This window comes from Pleuronectes platessa, chromosome 13 (genome assembly GCF_947347685.1).
Source record: "Pleuronectes platessa chromosome 13, fPlePla1.1, whole genome shotgun sequence".
In the NCBI taxonomy this organism is placed as follows: domain Eukaryota; kingdom Metazoa; phylum Chordata; class Actinopteri; order Pleuronectiformes; family Pleuronectidae; genus Pleuronectes; species Pleuronectes platessa.
The window spans coordinates 7,625,993-7,640,687 of NC_070638.1; the positions used below are offsets into that span (position 1 = coordinate 7,625,993).

The 14,695-nt window shown below is 44.6% G+C and overlaps 2 protein-coding genes across 8 annotated transcripts; both read left to right on the top strand.

Moving 5' to 3' along the window:
* The first annotated feature begins 567 nt into the window (after window positions 1-567).
* On the top strand, window positions 568-14,478 carry gpt (glutamic--pyruvic transaminase). Of its 7 annotated transcripts, XM_053438968.1 has the most exons (12): window positions 568-708; window positions 5,227-5,413; window positions 8,901-8,990; window positions 9,157-9,265; window positions 9,456-9,589; window positions 10,082-10,325; window positions 10,540-10,619; window positions 10,701-10,837; window positions 10,986-11,160; window positions 12,216-12,371; window positions 13,503-13,615; window positions 13,855-14,478. In XM_053438968.1, exons 1-12 carry the CDS (start codon window positions 674-676, stop codon window positions 13,943-13,945), a joined length of 1,551 nt encoding a protein of 516 aa, XP_053294943.1. In that variant the 5' UTR covers window positions 568-673; the 3' UTR covers window positions 13,946-14,478. The 7 variants fall into 7 exon arrangements, with proteins under 7 accessions (XP_053294943.1, XP_053294942.1, XP_053294945.1 ...); XM_053438967.1 differs by lacking the exon at window positions 568-708 and having other exon boundaries at window positions 4,791-5,413; XM_053438970.1 differs by lacking the exons at window positions 568-708; window positions 5,227-5,413 and adding an exon at window positions 6,438-6,459.
* fuz (fuzzy planar cell polarity protein) lies at window positions 720-3,366 on the top strand. The gene has a single exon (XM_053438974.1). It carries the CDS (start codon window positions 1,050-1,052, stop codon window positions 2,334-2,336), a length of 1,287 nt encoding a protein of 428 aa, XP_053294949.1. The 5' UTR covers window positions 720-1,049; the 3' UTR covers window positions 2,337-3,366.
* Window positions 14,479-14,695: the final 217 nt, after the last annotated feature.

Consider the following 14,695-nt stretch of genomic DNA (forward strand, 5'->3'; position numbering starts at 1 on the left):
GAACTGGAGCTATATACATGGCCAGGCATTGTTGTAAAGAATCATAGCCTTTGGTGGAATAAGTCAGTCTCATATTCTACACATAGATCCAACAGAAAATATCTTTAATCTTTTGGCCTCCATTTAAGTATAATTCGGTGAAAGGTACAACTAAATTAAAATTAATTTGTAAATTCCTTTTACATATGTAGGTTATGAGAATGTTTTAATGTGCTCAATTGTAAGGCTTTTTGTAACCCTAACCCTAACCCTATATTTAAAAAAATATATATTTAATTTTATGATAAGAAACCACAATCTAAATTAAATGTTTGATTGTACTTATTCATATAACTATTCGTACATTTGATAAAAACATGTGAGGTGCTAAATAAATAATTTCAAAGAACCTTAAAATGTTATATTATTAATAGTATGTTAGATAAAAATAGTTAAACTTCAGTTTTATCAGAGTATGTGTTTTATAAGTGATCTGGTGACGTTGATAAGCAGCAGCGTGATCAGTGGGCTGGTTCAACTCTCGCGAGAGGTGCTTCAAGCTCCACGTGAGGAGCCAGCAACTGAACCCTGGTCTGTGCTCCCGTCCCGCCGCTGCAGCGCCTCCTCCGGAGCTCTTCCCTCTCACATTGCCGCTCGACCGGCCGAATGTAACCGCCCTCTCCGGCTCCGAAGAATGAATCATGGGACGACGTTACTGTGGAATCGACGGTAACTTGTTTTGTTGACCTAGCATGTTAAACACAGTTAGCCGAGGCACCGCGGGGGGTGTAGCGGGGTTGTGATGCTACAGGAGCTGCATGATATCGCTCGTCCTTATCGTTGTTACAACCTGTTCCGGGCAGATGCGGGCAATTGGGTTTATTAGGTTGCGTGGTGCTGACGGAGCTCCGCCGACATGATGCAACACCAGAGCCAGCGTAAGCCCCGCCGCTGGTAGCCGGTGAGTTTATTTAACTTCATCCTCTGAATGGGGGACCGTTAGCCGAGCGGTTCAGTAACACGGGAAGCGCGTGTGTTGAACGTGTACGCTGCTAGCTAACATCCTGGAGATGATGCTCCAGGACGGATCCACGCACCTCCTCTGCCTCACAGCCAGCAGCGGGGTCCCCCTCTTCACGCGGGGAGCCCCCAGACAGCTGCCCTTCCCCGTCATCGGCTCCCTGAACGGCGTCCACATGTTCGGGGGCGGCCAGGGGGTCGTGTTGTCCTCCTGCGAGACCGAGGGCGGGGGGAAGGTGGTGTGGAGGGTGTTCCGGGACAGCGTGATGCTCATCGCGGTGAGTGGCGGCGGCAGCAGCAGCAAAGAGGAGGAGGCTCGTCTGCAACGCCTCCTGGAGGATGTGTGGAGCTGCATGGTGCTGGTGCTGGGCCAGGACGAGCTGACCAACATGAGGAACGTGGAGAGGCTGAAGAGGGACCTGCGCTCCTGCTTCAGCCTCATCGACCAGCTGCTGGAGGAGAGACAACAGGGCATCCTGGGTAACCTGACACACTGCGCGGACTCACTCCTGCCTCCCAACCCTGCTCTTCTTCAACAGGCAGTGGACGGCTTCGCTCAGGCCGCAGACAGTGAGTTTGGATGCCTCCTCGTCCACGGGCGGATAGCTGCAGCCACGGAGAAGTGGTGGCGCCTGGCTCCACAGGAAGTCGTGCTGCTCTCCGCTGTGATCCGGTCCCTCTCGGCCTCTGGATCCGCTTCCTGTGATTACCCGGTGTTCCTTCCCCACGGCAGCCCCACCGTGGCTCACCGCCTGCTCCGCTTCCAGCTGCTTCCAGGGGTAGACGTTTGTGTGCTGTGTGGTCCCACTCCTTCCTTGCACAGAGCCGAGAGTGAGCTGGTGGGTCTTTTCTGGTCGCCACTGGTGGAGGCCCTGAGAGACTGCCTGGCTGTAGGAAAGCGCTGCATGCCAACATCTGTGTCCCTGCGCCCTGATGTGCTGGCACTTCTCCTCATCAACCGTGACACACGGCGGTCTGTCTCCTGTGTGCGGACTCATCCTCTGCCCAGTGACCCTCCTTTACCCTCAGAGGCCCGCTGCTGGGAGCTGCTGAAGCTGCTCTACATCTTCAGCAGCACACGCTACTTCAGCCAGGAGGAGGCCTCGTGTGACTCCCCAGAGGAGAGGTCTCAGAGAGGGAACACTGAAGACTTTGTCCTTGGATTCTCACACCAGCCACTACAATGCTACTCGGTCACAGACGAATGTAAAAGCTACGGACTTCAGACAGCACAGCACCAGCTCTTTCTGCTTATGCCACTGTCAGTCCCCACCTTTGCACTGCGCTCCGTGGCCACACAGACTCTCTCTGACATAGTTGCAGCCACTGGGTTTTAAGTGAAAAGTTTACGCTGCTATAACACCTCACTTCTTGGTAAATCTCATACCCTTTGACCTAATAATGTATCAATGAATGGGTGGACAGCCTTTCAAGTGTGATTTGTATTCTTTATTGTTACTGATGACTGCAAACATATAAAATTACACGATGACAACCAGATCTTTAGTAGAGGCAGATAAATACCTTCTATGTGTTCATCTTTTATAAAGACAGTGATTGACAGACAGGCATACCGGGCATGTTCGATACGATACGGTTATATCTTTAAAATAACAGTGTGCAACTTTTTAACCTAAAAATAGCAGCTACACAATAAATGGATTGGTCACTGACTTAGAAGAGGGAGAATGGTGCTGCTATCGTTTCAGGGAGTTGGGTTATTCCCTCAAAGCTCCAGGCTTGGGGAGTGTTCTCTACATGGAACCCCAATATTACTTGTGTGCCTGCAGAGGGCCCTGTTGCTCAGTAAAACCCCAAAGTAAAACGTCACACAGTGTCCTTACAGCTTTGTTTGGCATGTAAGTGATTCCTGTTCCCCATTTATGTTTAGCTTGGCTTCAGGGCTGTTGCTACAGGAACGAAACCTGAACAGATCTCAGTTTCACATTACGTTTGATTGCTGCTACTGAATACGAATGTTACCTCTAGGATTTCACTTCACCTCAAAGTGTATTAGAGAAATATGTGACTATGTTCCACGGGGATAAAATGTGCCTGCTGTCTGTTGTTTGAACATTTTGAATTGTTTGGCTCGACATAATAGTATATATTTGTCTTTATTAGTTCCTATATACATATATACATATATTTATATATTTGCTTGATTACTTTCTATGGGTCTTTATATCATTAAGGGATTTAATCCCATTTTCTTATCAATGATGAGATAATTACAATGTTTGCACTCAATGTTTCATTGCAAAACTCAAATGTGCAACTTCAAATAAGACATATAAACCATTTGCCAATGAAGCTTCATCAGCTCAGTGGTTATAATATAAAATTTCAATAAAACTGACACTTATATGTAATAGTATGTTTGTTTTTTGTATCTCACAAAGATGGTAGATTCTATGGATAAAATAAATATAAAAGCATCTACAAGGACTCAAAGTTCTTTTAAGTCCTACTTATTCCATAATTGTTAAAATAACAGTGACACTGGCTGTTGACAAAACAGGTACACACCATTATCGAATGAATACTCTTATGGTCATGATAAATGCTGTGTTTTGTCTTTATATCTGCGCTGGTGATTTCAAGAAACCTGTCGCTCACTCACTTTTCAGTGTGAAGGCAGAGTGGCACTGAAAGTCTGACTGAGGATCAGTGACATACCAGTATGTAGTTTCAAATCCCAGTTTTCACCAGAAGATCTGCTCCTCATGCTCATTTTGTCTGTGGGATTTCCTGCCAGCGAGGCTGACGGGATTGTCTCGGTTTAACCCGAGAAACCTGAAGTGTGAAATCTGAACCAGTGCCTTTAGGTCTGACCCCATTTCACCACACCAGGGGCCTATAAATGATTAAGCAACTGTGGTATAATACATTTAACTAAGCACATTTAGTTAAGTACTTCAGGGCCGTTCTAAACCTGCCTGTTTGCACCACAGCCAACTTAAGAAGTACTCCCTGTCATTAGTGAGTCCTCAAACAGTTCTGCAATATACTGTCACTTTTATTGTTCACATGCAGAGCTTTTTATAAACAGACAATTATTTTTGGCATTTAATCCAATTTTTAATGACTAACTTACCAACTAACAGCAGGAAAACACCACTCCCCGGCCGCCTCTGAATTTTCATATTGAAGGTATCCCATGTCCAAATTGCACCAAATTCGACACTGCACTTCCCCGGCCTATTAAGAAAATGCATTCCAAGTATGAAGTTGATAAGATGAATGGTTCTTGAGCTATGTGTTCCACAGACAGACAAACATTTTCAGAATTAGAAGCCAGATTTACATGAATATCTATATATTTTCGGTTATTAAAGCCAGTGTGTGTAGACTGTAATTGTGATTATAGGTTGTTTTATATTGTTCTGATGGCCCATGTTGATGTTTGTGAAAGGAAATGAAGGAGGAAACTTTACTCCGGTGCAGAAAGGAGGAGCATTCACCAGCAAGTCTCCTTCCAAGTCTCGTTCCAAGTCTCCTCCCAATCCTGCACAATGCGCTCAGGACAAAAACCGGGAGACGCGGTGCGAGAGGGACAAAGCTGGAGAGGTGCACCGGCTCCCTGGTTGTTTATCGGTCAGATCCACGCCTGACCCCAGAGGAGTCCGGACTCAGTAACCGGAGACCCGGGCTCGGTTGACAGCCTCACGGTGCGTAGGATAACGGGATGACGGGAGGCGAAGGGGTGGGGATGCGCGCACAAAGGGGAGGGATACGCTCGCTGGTTGTAGAGTTGCCATGTGTGCAGGGAGAGTGCCGCCCCCCCCCCAAAAGAAAGTTTAGTCGGTGCATGCAGCCTGGTCCTAAAGCTCCCAGAGTCACTCAGTGTTTTTTGGCGGAGCCCCGGTAGTCTTATCTCCTCTGTGCAGTTCAAAGGTCCGAGCGCTGCGGCTCCTCTTGCACAACTTCACACTTCCTCTCGGGTGAAGTAACCTGCGTGCTGCGGCGCTACAGTCACTCCGCGAAGGTTTTTTTTAAATTTCTGTAGAGTTTTGTTGAGAGCAGGCCGTGCAGTATGTCCGCCACTCGGATGCAGCTGCTGTCACCCAGACATATTCGGCTGCTTAGCCGGGGGCGAAGCGACTTTTTAGCCGGTAGCAGCAACAGCTGCGGCGGCGGCGGCGGAGCGTCGCTGGCCGTCGGTGGTCCCACTCCCAGGGTCCGCTCACTGACTTCTCCCCCTCTGTCCTCCTCCTCTCCCGGCAGAGCCTTATCGAGTCTGAGCGCGACGCGACGCGGGCTCCCCAAAGAGAAAATGTCCGAAAACGGAGTGGTGTCCCGGGCCAAGGTGCTGACCATCGACACCATGAACCCCACGGTGAAGAAGGTGGAGTACGCGGTGCGGGGGCCCATCGTGCAGCGGGCTGTGGAGCTGGAGAGGGAGCTCTCTGAGGTTTGTAGCCCCTGGACCACTCTCTGCATCGGATCTGTGTTACATCTCATCTTCAATCTTTGCATATGGAAATGCATGTGTGTGTTTTTGTTTCCTAACACCAGTCAGTTTACTTCTCTTCCCTGTGGCCAGACAGTGGCAGTTTCCGTAAAGTGGCTGTTGTGTAAAGAGAAAGTTAAAATTTTCAAAGATCTGTTTTATTTTACTGCAATTCGAATCACTTTGAACCTTCTGGCGTCGGAAAAAATGACAAGGCAGGGTGGACTCCATTGAAAGGGGACCCTGCTGGTCTGCTGCTGGTGAATGCTTGTGTTGTCTGGCCATGCATGAATCCAGTCGGTGTCCCTTTACAGATCTGCACTGTTCTCCCCAGTATGTTATCGCCATGAACATTTACACATTCATCCTAAAAGAAAACTCTATGTTAGCCAGTGGGCTTCTTTCACACCCTTGACTCAAAGTCCATGCGTTAGTTAGTTATTCCTCAGGACTTTCATCATGTTCGATGATTCATAGACTGACCAGATTATTTGCTACATCCACACATTTCTCTTTCTTGGACTCATCACCACTGTTAATCTCTAACCCATGTGTTCTCTCCTCCCCCTGTTTTGTTAGTGTTGTTTAAAGCACTAAAGAATTGGGGGAGTCCAAAGTGTGTGTTTCACTCTCTGACGACTTGTTGATGATACACTTGAATTCCTGATAACCAAAATATCAAACTGTCCACAGTTGTGTAAATCTCAATAGCTCCAGTAAAGTGTTATCATATGTCTAATTATCTCAAAATCTCTAGTAAAGTAATATAATTGCATCTGTATCAAGTTTATTATAGGTCCTTTCCAAGTAATTGCCACTGTAAATCCACATCATCATGCTTCGTGCATTCCTCTTTTTAAGCCCTGCACGATCCCTTTATGTGAAACTGTTAATGGTGATGTGGCAACCAGCGGTTTAGTGTACCGAGTGCAGTGTGGTGTGAAAACAGTCCCCTCTTTAGTGCTTTGCTCAGGAAGGGGTGAGCACGCCAACATGTCCTCGTGCAGGTGAACGGCTCAGCGGCGTGGGGCCTGCAGTGGTCGTAATGGCAGCCGTGACCGTTTTAACCAGACGGTTCAGTGGAACCAAAGATTTTATGTTCTGTTTGTTCTGACCAATGCTTATCTGAAGCTGACCCCCCCCCCCCCCCCCCCCCCCAGTTATCTCCACTGGATATTTACTTTCTCCTCAACGGCGAACGAGGTTGATTTGTCAATTATGTAGTTGGAAGAAATTGCAGTTGTTGGATAAAGTTGGTAAAACTCAGCCAAGATATTGAGGGTTGGATGCGAGCGTTTTCTGGGAAGTAATAAACTTCTTTTTTACTTGTCACATTTACCTTTAAGACAGTAGAATCACTGAACTTTATTTGTTCATCAAATGCAGATGTCCCCGACTGTCGGTCTCTGCAGTCGTGCAGCATCGAGCCAGAAGGCAAAAATGTTCTGCTCTAAGTAATCGGTTCCAGACTTCTGTCTTCATCCGATGAGAACTGTGCTTTTATAAACTGAAAACAAATTCCACTTCATTCTCCAAGCTCCTACTTTTCCAAATTGTCGTACGGTGTTGTGTTACTTTGGGAAACAGGTCACAGAGCTATTCTGTCTTTTGTCTGGGAGTTCAATTCACTGATCCCCTTCTCTGATTACCTGAGATCTTTTCATTAACAGTTTTTTTATCCTAAAGGGAGAAGAACAAGACCAACTTTGAGTCTACCAGTTCACAAGAGTGCAGATAAAGGCGTCACATGCGGTTAATAAATTGTGGTCTTTGTTTGTTCTTAATGAGCAGATTGCTGATAGCCAATGGGGACATTTTGAGAGGGTTACTGTGGGACAGACTGCCGTAGTTTTGTTTTCCACATATTGTGCCAGAATGAAATCAAATACACAAACCTCCTCTGAAGACGTTTTACAGCCGAGGACAAAAAAAAGAAGACTTGAATGATGCATATTGGTTTATTATCTGAGCTTTTTGTCATCAACGTGTGAGGTCACAGTGTTGTTCACAAAAGACTTCACTGGTTGACGTCCTTAAAGTCTCTGCTGTTACTCTTTGACGTAAAAAGCCTGAGTTTTACAACTAGAGCCCCTTTTCACCTTCTGGTGGACCTTCAGCTTTGTTTGCTTGGTTGTGTTTTTTTAATTTTTTTAATCACAGATGGGAGGATACAAAGCACTGAGCCATTCTAGTTGTTTCTCAGGAGCAGAGGTCAGTTTATTTCTAAAGGATCCCCATCATGCATGGGCGGTACTTTTAACCCAGGGGTGTTATTCATCTCCTCTAATGTTATTGGTCCAGACCGAGAGCCGCCTCTTAAGTTGGACCAATGAGAGAGCAAGACATCAAGTTCCTAAAATATGAGCAGGATTGGACAAATCAAACAAACAGGCTGCTTTGATTACCGCAGGGAGCGGGGCGCCACTTGTGGTTTTGTTGGGGTCACGCTGTCCTTAACATCTGGTGTCAACAGGAAGAGATTGTGTGCGCGTGTGTCTGTGTTTTGTGCGTTGTGGTTTGTCCTCTGTCCTCACAGCTGCTCAAGAGGTTATTTCTGAAATCTTATACTATTGGCCTGAATGACAGTAAACAGATACCTTGATTTAGCTTATAAAGTATGTTTGACCTTCAGTCCACTGCTGCTCTGCTCTCCTCCCCACACTTAATGAGGTCAGAGGTCTCTGTCTAATGTATGTTTGTGTGTCTGTGTGTCAGACGGTTAATCACGTCTGTGTGATAAGGTGCTCATATCGAAACTTTGTTCCCATGTCTGCACGTACTAAATCGTTTTACCACACAGCTTCTTCCCCTTTGACAATGTCTCCAAGTTACCTCCCTAATAAACCCTGTTCACTTTGAGGAATAGAGAGCTTGGTTAAAGCTCTTAGTATCGGTCAAAAACTGAGACTTCCTGAGTAAATATTGACACATAGAAAATCTGACTTGAAGGTTGTCAGAAACCTGGAAGTGAAAGTTACTCTCGTGTCAAAGGATGAACCTAAATGAGGAAAAACTTGGGCCAAACTTTCGTCCATAACAGGATTCGGACGTAGACGCATTATAATTATAAAGTATTGTATTTTTAGTTCCCGACGTTCCTTCATTTGCAGGAAAATAACTGGTTTGAGTTCAAACATCAGCCAATGAGTGAACCAATAACCCACTGTGTGCTCTGCAGCTGCTCGGCTCACAGACTCTAGTGTTTATGTAAAAGCTACGTATGTGTTAAACCTGTGTGTAGGATGGGGTCAAGGTTGTTATGCTGCGGGGGGTGCTCTCAGCCATCCCCATTCTTCTCGTCAGTCACGTCGGTTAACGGGCTGTCACTTTAAAACTCAGAAAACAGAACGACATTATGCAAAGTGAATAAATCATCTCACTGTTCACACTTTTGTTTCCATTCTTCACGTGTATAATATTCTTTGTATGTCATCTTCACATGTTGCAGGGAATGAAGAAACCATTCGCTGAGGTCATCAAGGCCAATATCGGTGACGCACATGCTATGGGACAGCAGCCAATTACCTTCTTCCGACAGGTCTGAATCTAAATATAGCTCCTCCCCTCTGACATGTCAACGTCTGAAAAAGTTTGATCTCCTCTTGTCTCAAATAAGTTGGTGTCATTCTGTTTTCTCTGGGTTGTGCAGGTTATCACATAATGTCCTCCTCATCTTTTATACTCACACGTCCCTTTGTTTCAAGGTCTTGGCTCTGTGCTCCTACCCTGAACTGTTGAATGACACAACATTCCCAGAGGATGCTAAAAGTAGAGCACGCCGCATTCTGCAATCGTGTGGAGGGAACAGTATGGGTGCGTCTATTTATATATACATACATACATATGTATATATATGTGTGTTGGTATTTTTTGCGCCAACACTTTATATAACCCTGGCTGCTTATTAACACCTTCAGGCTCCGGGCTGAATTATGTTTCCTGATGGTGTTTTATCGTGTGAAAGCTTTAAGACTTCTGTTGTCTCCATGTGAATCTCCCTCAGGCTCCTACACTGCCAGTCAGGGCATCGACTCTGTGCGTCAGGATGTGGCACGCTACATCGAGCGAAGGGACGGCGGCGTGCCCTGCGACCCGGACGACATTTACCTCACCACAGGGGCCAGCGACGGCATAGTGGTACAAGTCGCCTTTCATTTGGACTCTTTGACATTATCACCTCTGTGCTTTTGATCATTTATTACAACAGCCAACACCCCCATAAAGCTGTCATCTCAGTATGTAGGATATGAGCTAGTTTAGTATAATAAGATGCATGCATGTTTTGGCCGGTGGCCCTGTGGGTTTTTGTGTCCTTGAAAAAGAGAAGACTAATGAAAGCTTCATAATTAAAATGCAGAAGCATCCAGTCTATAATTTTCCTTTTCCAATCATTGATGGAAGAGTTTACTTGCACTCAATGCCCACTTTTTAGTTACACCTAACTTAAACCAATGCAGTCTAACAGCAGCTCATCACCTCCATGATGGTTATAGTGTTCAGTTTTTGTCAAGACCCTTTCAGAAGCATTGTACAAACTGATGTCCACCTTATTTTCATCAACAAGGGAAGTCTACATAACTTAAACACGTCTCTTTATGTCTAATGCCCTTCTTCACTTCCCTGTCACAGACCATGCTGAAGCTGCTGATGTGCGGTGAAGGGGCGGACTGCACAGGCGTCATGATCTCCATACCTCAGTATCCCCTGTATTCTGCTGCCTTGGCCGAACTCGGCGCCGTGCAGATCAACTACTACCTTAACGAGGAAAACTGCTGGAGCATGGACATCAGCGAGCTGCATCGCGCCCTGGACGAGGCTCGGGAGTACTGCAACCCGAGAGCCCTGTGCGTCATCAACCCTGGAAACCCCACCGGTAAACTTCTCTCAAAATGTACATTATATGTATGTGTGACTCAAAGTTAGAAAATAAAGTGCCCTGTCATTCTGTTTCCCATTGAAGAACCCTTTTAAAACCACAAATGCCATGTGCTCCTCAGAGGAGCCACTAGATGGCAGCAAATGGACGTAACTGCTGTAACTCCCCATTTCAGTCTCTTCTTTAAAGTGAGCCTCCTTCTGTTTCCCAGGTCAGGTTCAGAGCAGGCAGTGCATCGAGGACGTAATCCGATTTGCAGCAAAGGAACGTCTTCTCCTCATGGCCGACGAGGTACTGCATCTCTTTTATCATCCGTCTGCTTGATTGTCGATTTCAGTATGTAATGTGTCTCAATCTGTCCCCACCTCCCAGGTGTACCAGGATAATGTGTACGCTGATGGCTGCCAGTTCCACTCTTTTAAGAAAGTTCTGTTTGAGATGGGACCAGAGTACTCGGATACAGTGGAACTGGTATCCTTCCACTCCACGTCAAAGTGCTACATGGGAGAGTAAGTCATCTCACGGTCATGCTGGGATTAATCTGTCAGACCACATTGTCGTCACAAAGTCTATTTCTGTCTCTTTTTGTTTTTCTTTCTTTTTTCTGTACATCATCTGTGTTAATACGTCATTGTAATTTTTGCATTTCCCCCTTAGGTGTGGCTTCCGCGGAGGCTACATGGAGATCATCAACATGGACGAAGAGGTGAAGGCCCAGCTGTCGAAGCTGGTGTCGGTCCGTCTGTGTCCTCCTGTTCCCGGTCAGGCTCTAATGGACCTGGTGGTCAACCCGCCGCAGCCCGGGGAGCCGTCATACGCCAAATTCATCAAGGTTCACAGTCTTCATCCTGCTGCTATCATTATTCACTCTGTCGGTGCAGCAGATAATCAATTCACTAATACAGTACATAATCTGATGTCATACATTATCGGCACTCTGGCACTAGTCAGATTACACAGTCTTTTTTCCAGTTCTCTATCTGTACGCTGCCACTGATTATGAATTTCACCTAGAAATGTATTTTTTTGTTGCTTTAATCAGCTAATTAATTGTCTCTTTCTCTGCTTTATCCCATTCATATTCCTATATGAAATATTTGTTGTCCAATGCTTGGGTTCTTTTTTACATTTTATATGTAACTTGTGTGTGACAGTCTTGAACTGCTGGAATCATATTATTAACATTATTATGGTCAATGCATCATAATTAGAGATGTTTCCATATATCAGTATCAGAAACGCTTCCAGTGCTCCTGACAAGTGCAGGATTGGGCATCGGCAGGTATGCAGATCTATGGACTGACCCATCCCACGTCTTCATAAGAAGTTTCACCCATATAAAATGCAAATTTTCATGTCAGACCAATACAATATCTGCATATATAGAACAGTACTGTGTTCTGTCTGATACACAAAGTCGAGATGTTGGAATTGAGAAGAGAAAAATGGTATCAGAACATCTCTAATCTAAATGCTGCTCCCAAAAGCAACTTCTTCCATGAAGCTGCTTTGGAAAGTTAGTAGATGTAGAATCTTGTTTAGAAAAGATTATTGGTTTAATTAATGGCATTTATCTGATCTGTTTAAGCAGAAGGAGAAAATTTAAAGCAGAAAATGATTGGGCCGAGACACTTTCAGTCAATAGAATAAGGCAGGACACATCTGGATGGTGCTGACAAATAACAGTTTCTTCCATTCAAGATTCAAAGAAACCATTTTCTTTGGTTAAGATTTCCTCCGGACCACATTGAGCTTGATAAGATGGAGCGTGACAGCTACAGGGGATGATCGAGTGCGGTCCGTCTAAGTTGCCTGTGTTTTCTGATGTCTCTCTTTGCTTTTCCTTTATATATTTTTCTCTCTGTTCTCTCTCTCTCCCACTTTCAGGAGCGCACAGCCACTTTAAGTGCCTTAGCAGAGAAGGCCACCCTCACAGAGCAGGTTCTCAACACTGTGAAAGGCATCAGCTGCAATCCTGTGCAGGGTGCGATGTACTCCTTCCCCAGCATAACCATCCCTGAGAAAGCCATTAAAGAGGCCATGGTCAGTCCTTAACCGTCTCATTTTAAAATGTTACCACAGTTTTGTGCTTCAAGGAAATAACATTGATCAGTAAATGAAATAGACAATTCAATGATAAAAGATTTATTTTCTCCCACTCCCACTGAAGTAGTACTTGTTATTCGGTGCACCTATAATGATTCAGCTTACTACTTCTCTTCATGGTCTCAACAGCCCTCAATCCACCAATACGCATGCAACCAAAATCATGGCTGGAGTGAATTTACATTGGGTAAAGAAAGAAAGATACAAGACTAACATATCATACTTTACATTGTGCTGAATTAAATAACGTTTAACCAGGAACGCTGTGCATCCGCTGCCATGTTTGCGAAAGGGAACAAATGATTTCCGATGGCTTGTGGTTTCAATTCTGTCCCGTGGTCGACTGCTCTGTAGGAATTTCAGTGAGGACAAATGAGGCAAGCCACCGAGGATCTGATTAGCCTTACAGAGTATAAGGTCTGAGTGGTGCGGACCTACTGACATGTGATCAATCCCGGTGACTGGACACCACTGGCAGAGCTGCCGTGCGTTTTTATTCAGCCTATTCACTATTTAAAAAAAAGCTCTTGATCCAAAAGAAATAAGATAAACTTAAGATTTGCTTTATCCTCAGTTACAACCCATCTCTTTTGTCTCTATTTCTGTTTAAATCAACCTTCAGTTACTATGTTACCGCTGAAAACTCGTCCTTACTCAAAGCCGAAGGGCACCTGTGTTTAGAAAAGAAACTCAAATATGGACAATGCGGCAAAATGGTCCACATGAAGCTATAGTACACAGTTAATAAAACATTCAAAAGAGTGAATTAAATCCAGATCTTGTGATGGGAGAGAAATATTGGCCTGTATAATTACAAGAGTGGGCTGCATGGATACAAAAAGATGCTCAGTTGAGCTGTTCCTGCTTTCATATGGTCCACAAATTGGTTGAAAATCCTCTCAACCAATTTGAAGTTGTGAAGGAAAAACAGAATGCAAACACAGTGCGTTAGGTATGAACGCTGAACTTGCAACCACAGAACCACCGTTGATAAAGGTTGGAATTTATTAGTTAAACTGGATATTATGGGTCAAACAGCTCAATCATGTTCCGTTCCCCCTCTGTTAGGACATCGGTCAGCAGCCAGATATGTTCTATTGCATGAGGCTGCTGGAGGAGACTGGGATCTGCCTGGTGCCTGGAAGCGGCTTTGGCCAGAAGGACGGAACATACCACTTCAGGTAGAGAACATTTATAAAGCTGCCATTGACATCAATTGTAATGCCGATTCTCTTCTTGATTAAACAACTTTATTATTTAATTATTTCCCACTTATGATGTCCTTGAGCCAAAAGGGACATCTTCAAACCCCTGTCCAATTAACAGACCCCAAAAACCCAATGATACGCCGTCATTCATTAGAATATTTGACTTTTTAAATTATATATTTGACTTTCTTTCCCTCTGCTCTCCTGCTCAGAATGACCATCTTGCCACCGAAAGACAAGCTGCAGATCCTGCTGAACAAAGTCAAGGAGTTTCACGAGAAATTCACCGATGAGTATTCTTAAATCCCTGCAGATTTTTCTTTTTTTCCACAAAGGGAAGGAGGTTACCGACCACGACAAAGAACTCAGCCAATCACAATTTATCTGTCACTGATAAGTGCCTTCTCTGCAGCGGCTCTGGTAGTCTCTGTGATGACGCACTTCGGCCTCTACAGCTCTTTCATTTGGATGTTTTTACACAAGGCACTGTTTTCTGACAGGAAACCAGAGATGAAGGGATGGATTCAGAGACGTGTGTCAAATTAGTGCGAAAAAACTGCTTCATCTAGTGTCGTCCCAGCTGAGAAAGACTTATTTACTGTAGACCTGTGTATTTGTGAGTACCAGCGATAGATTGTCCGTCGATGCCAAGCTTAGAAGTGAAGAAGGTACAATTGAAGAAAATGTGATGCTGCTTTAAATCTTGAGTACATGTACAACTGGATAAAATATTGCATTCCTGCAGGCTGTACTTGTCAGGGACAATATAAAGAAAAGTCTCATTGCATGATTATTCAAAAATGATTTTGTAGAATCAAAATAAATGTAACAGTCAACGGATTGTCTCGTTATTTTTATGTGTTTTAGAATTTCAAAGAAGACAAATAGGTCAGATCCTTTGACCATGACAATGTTATTTCATAAATTAACATTGTGTCTTCTAATCTTCATACTGCCTTTACGAGAGGGACGGGTTAGACTTTGGTTTGATATTTTAAAAGAAACCAAAGTGTAATTGTTAATGTTCTTTTAGAGAAATCACAGCTTTTCCTT

What these genes read in the sequence shown, in the direction of transcription:
- gpt (XM_053438967.1), top strand. Translation starts at nt 5,036, where the DNA reads ATGTCCGCCACTCGGATGCAGCTGCTGTCACCCAGACATATTCGGCTG. An exon ending in GTGTGGAGGGAACAGTATGG is followed by an intron (nt 9,266 to 9,455) that starts GTGCGTCTATTT and finishes AATCTCCCTCAG; the next exon opens with GCTCCTACACTGCCAGTCAG. An exon ending in CAACCCTGGAAACCCCACCG is followed by an intron (nt 10,326 to 10,539) that starts GTAAACTTCTCT and finishes TCTGTTTCCCAG; the next exon opens with GTCAGGTTCAGAGCAGGCAG.
- fuz (XM_053438974.1), top strand. Translation starts at nt 1,050, where the DNA reads ATGATGCTCCAGGACGGATCCACGCACCTCCTCTGCCTCACAGCCAGC.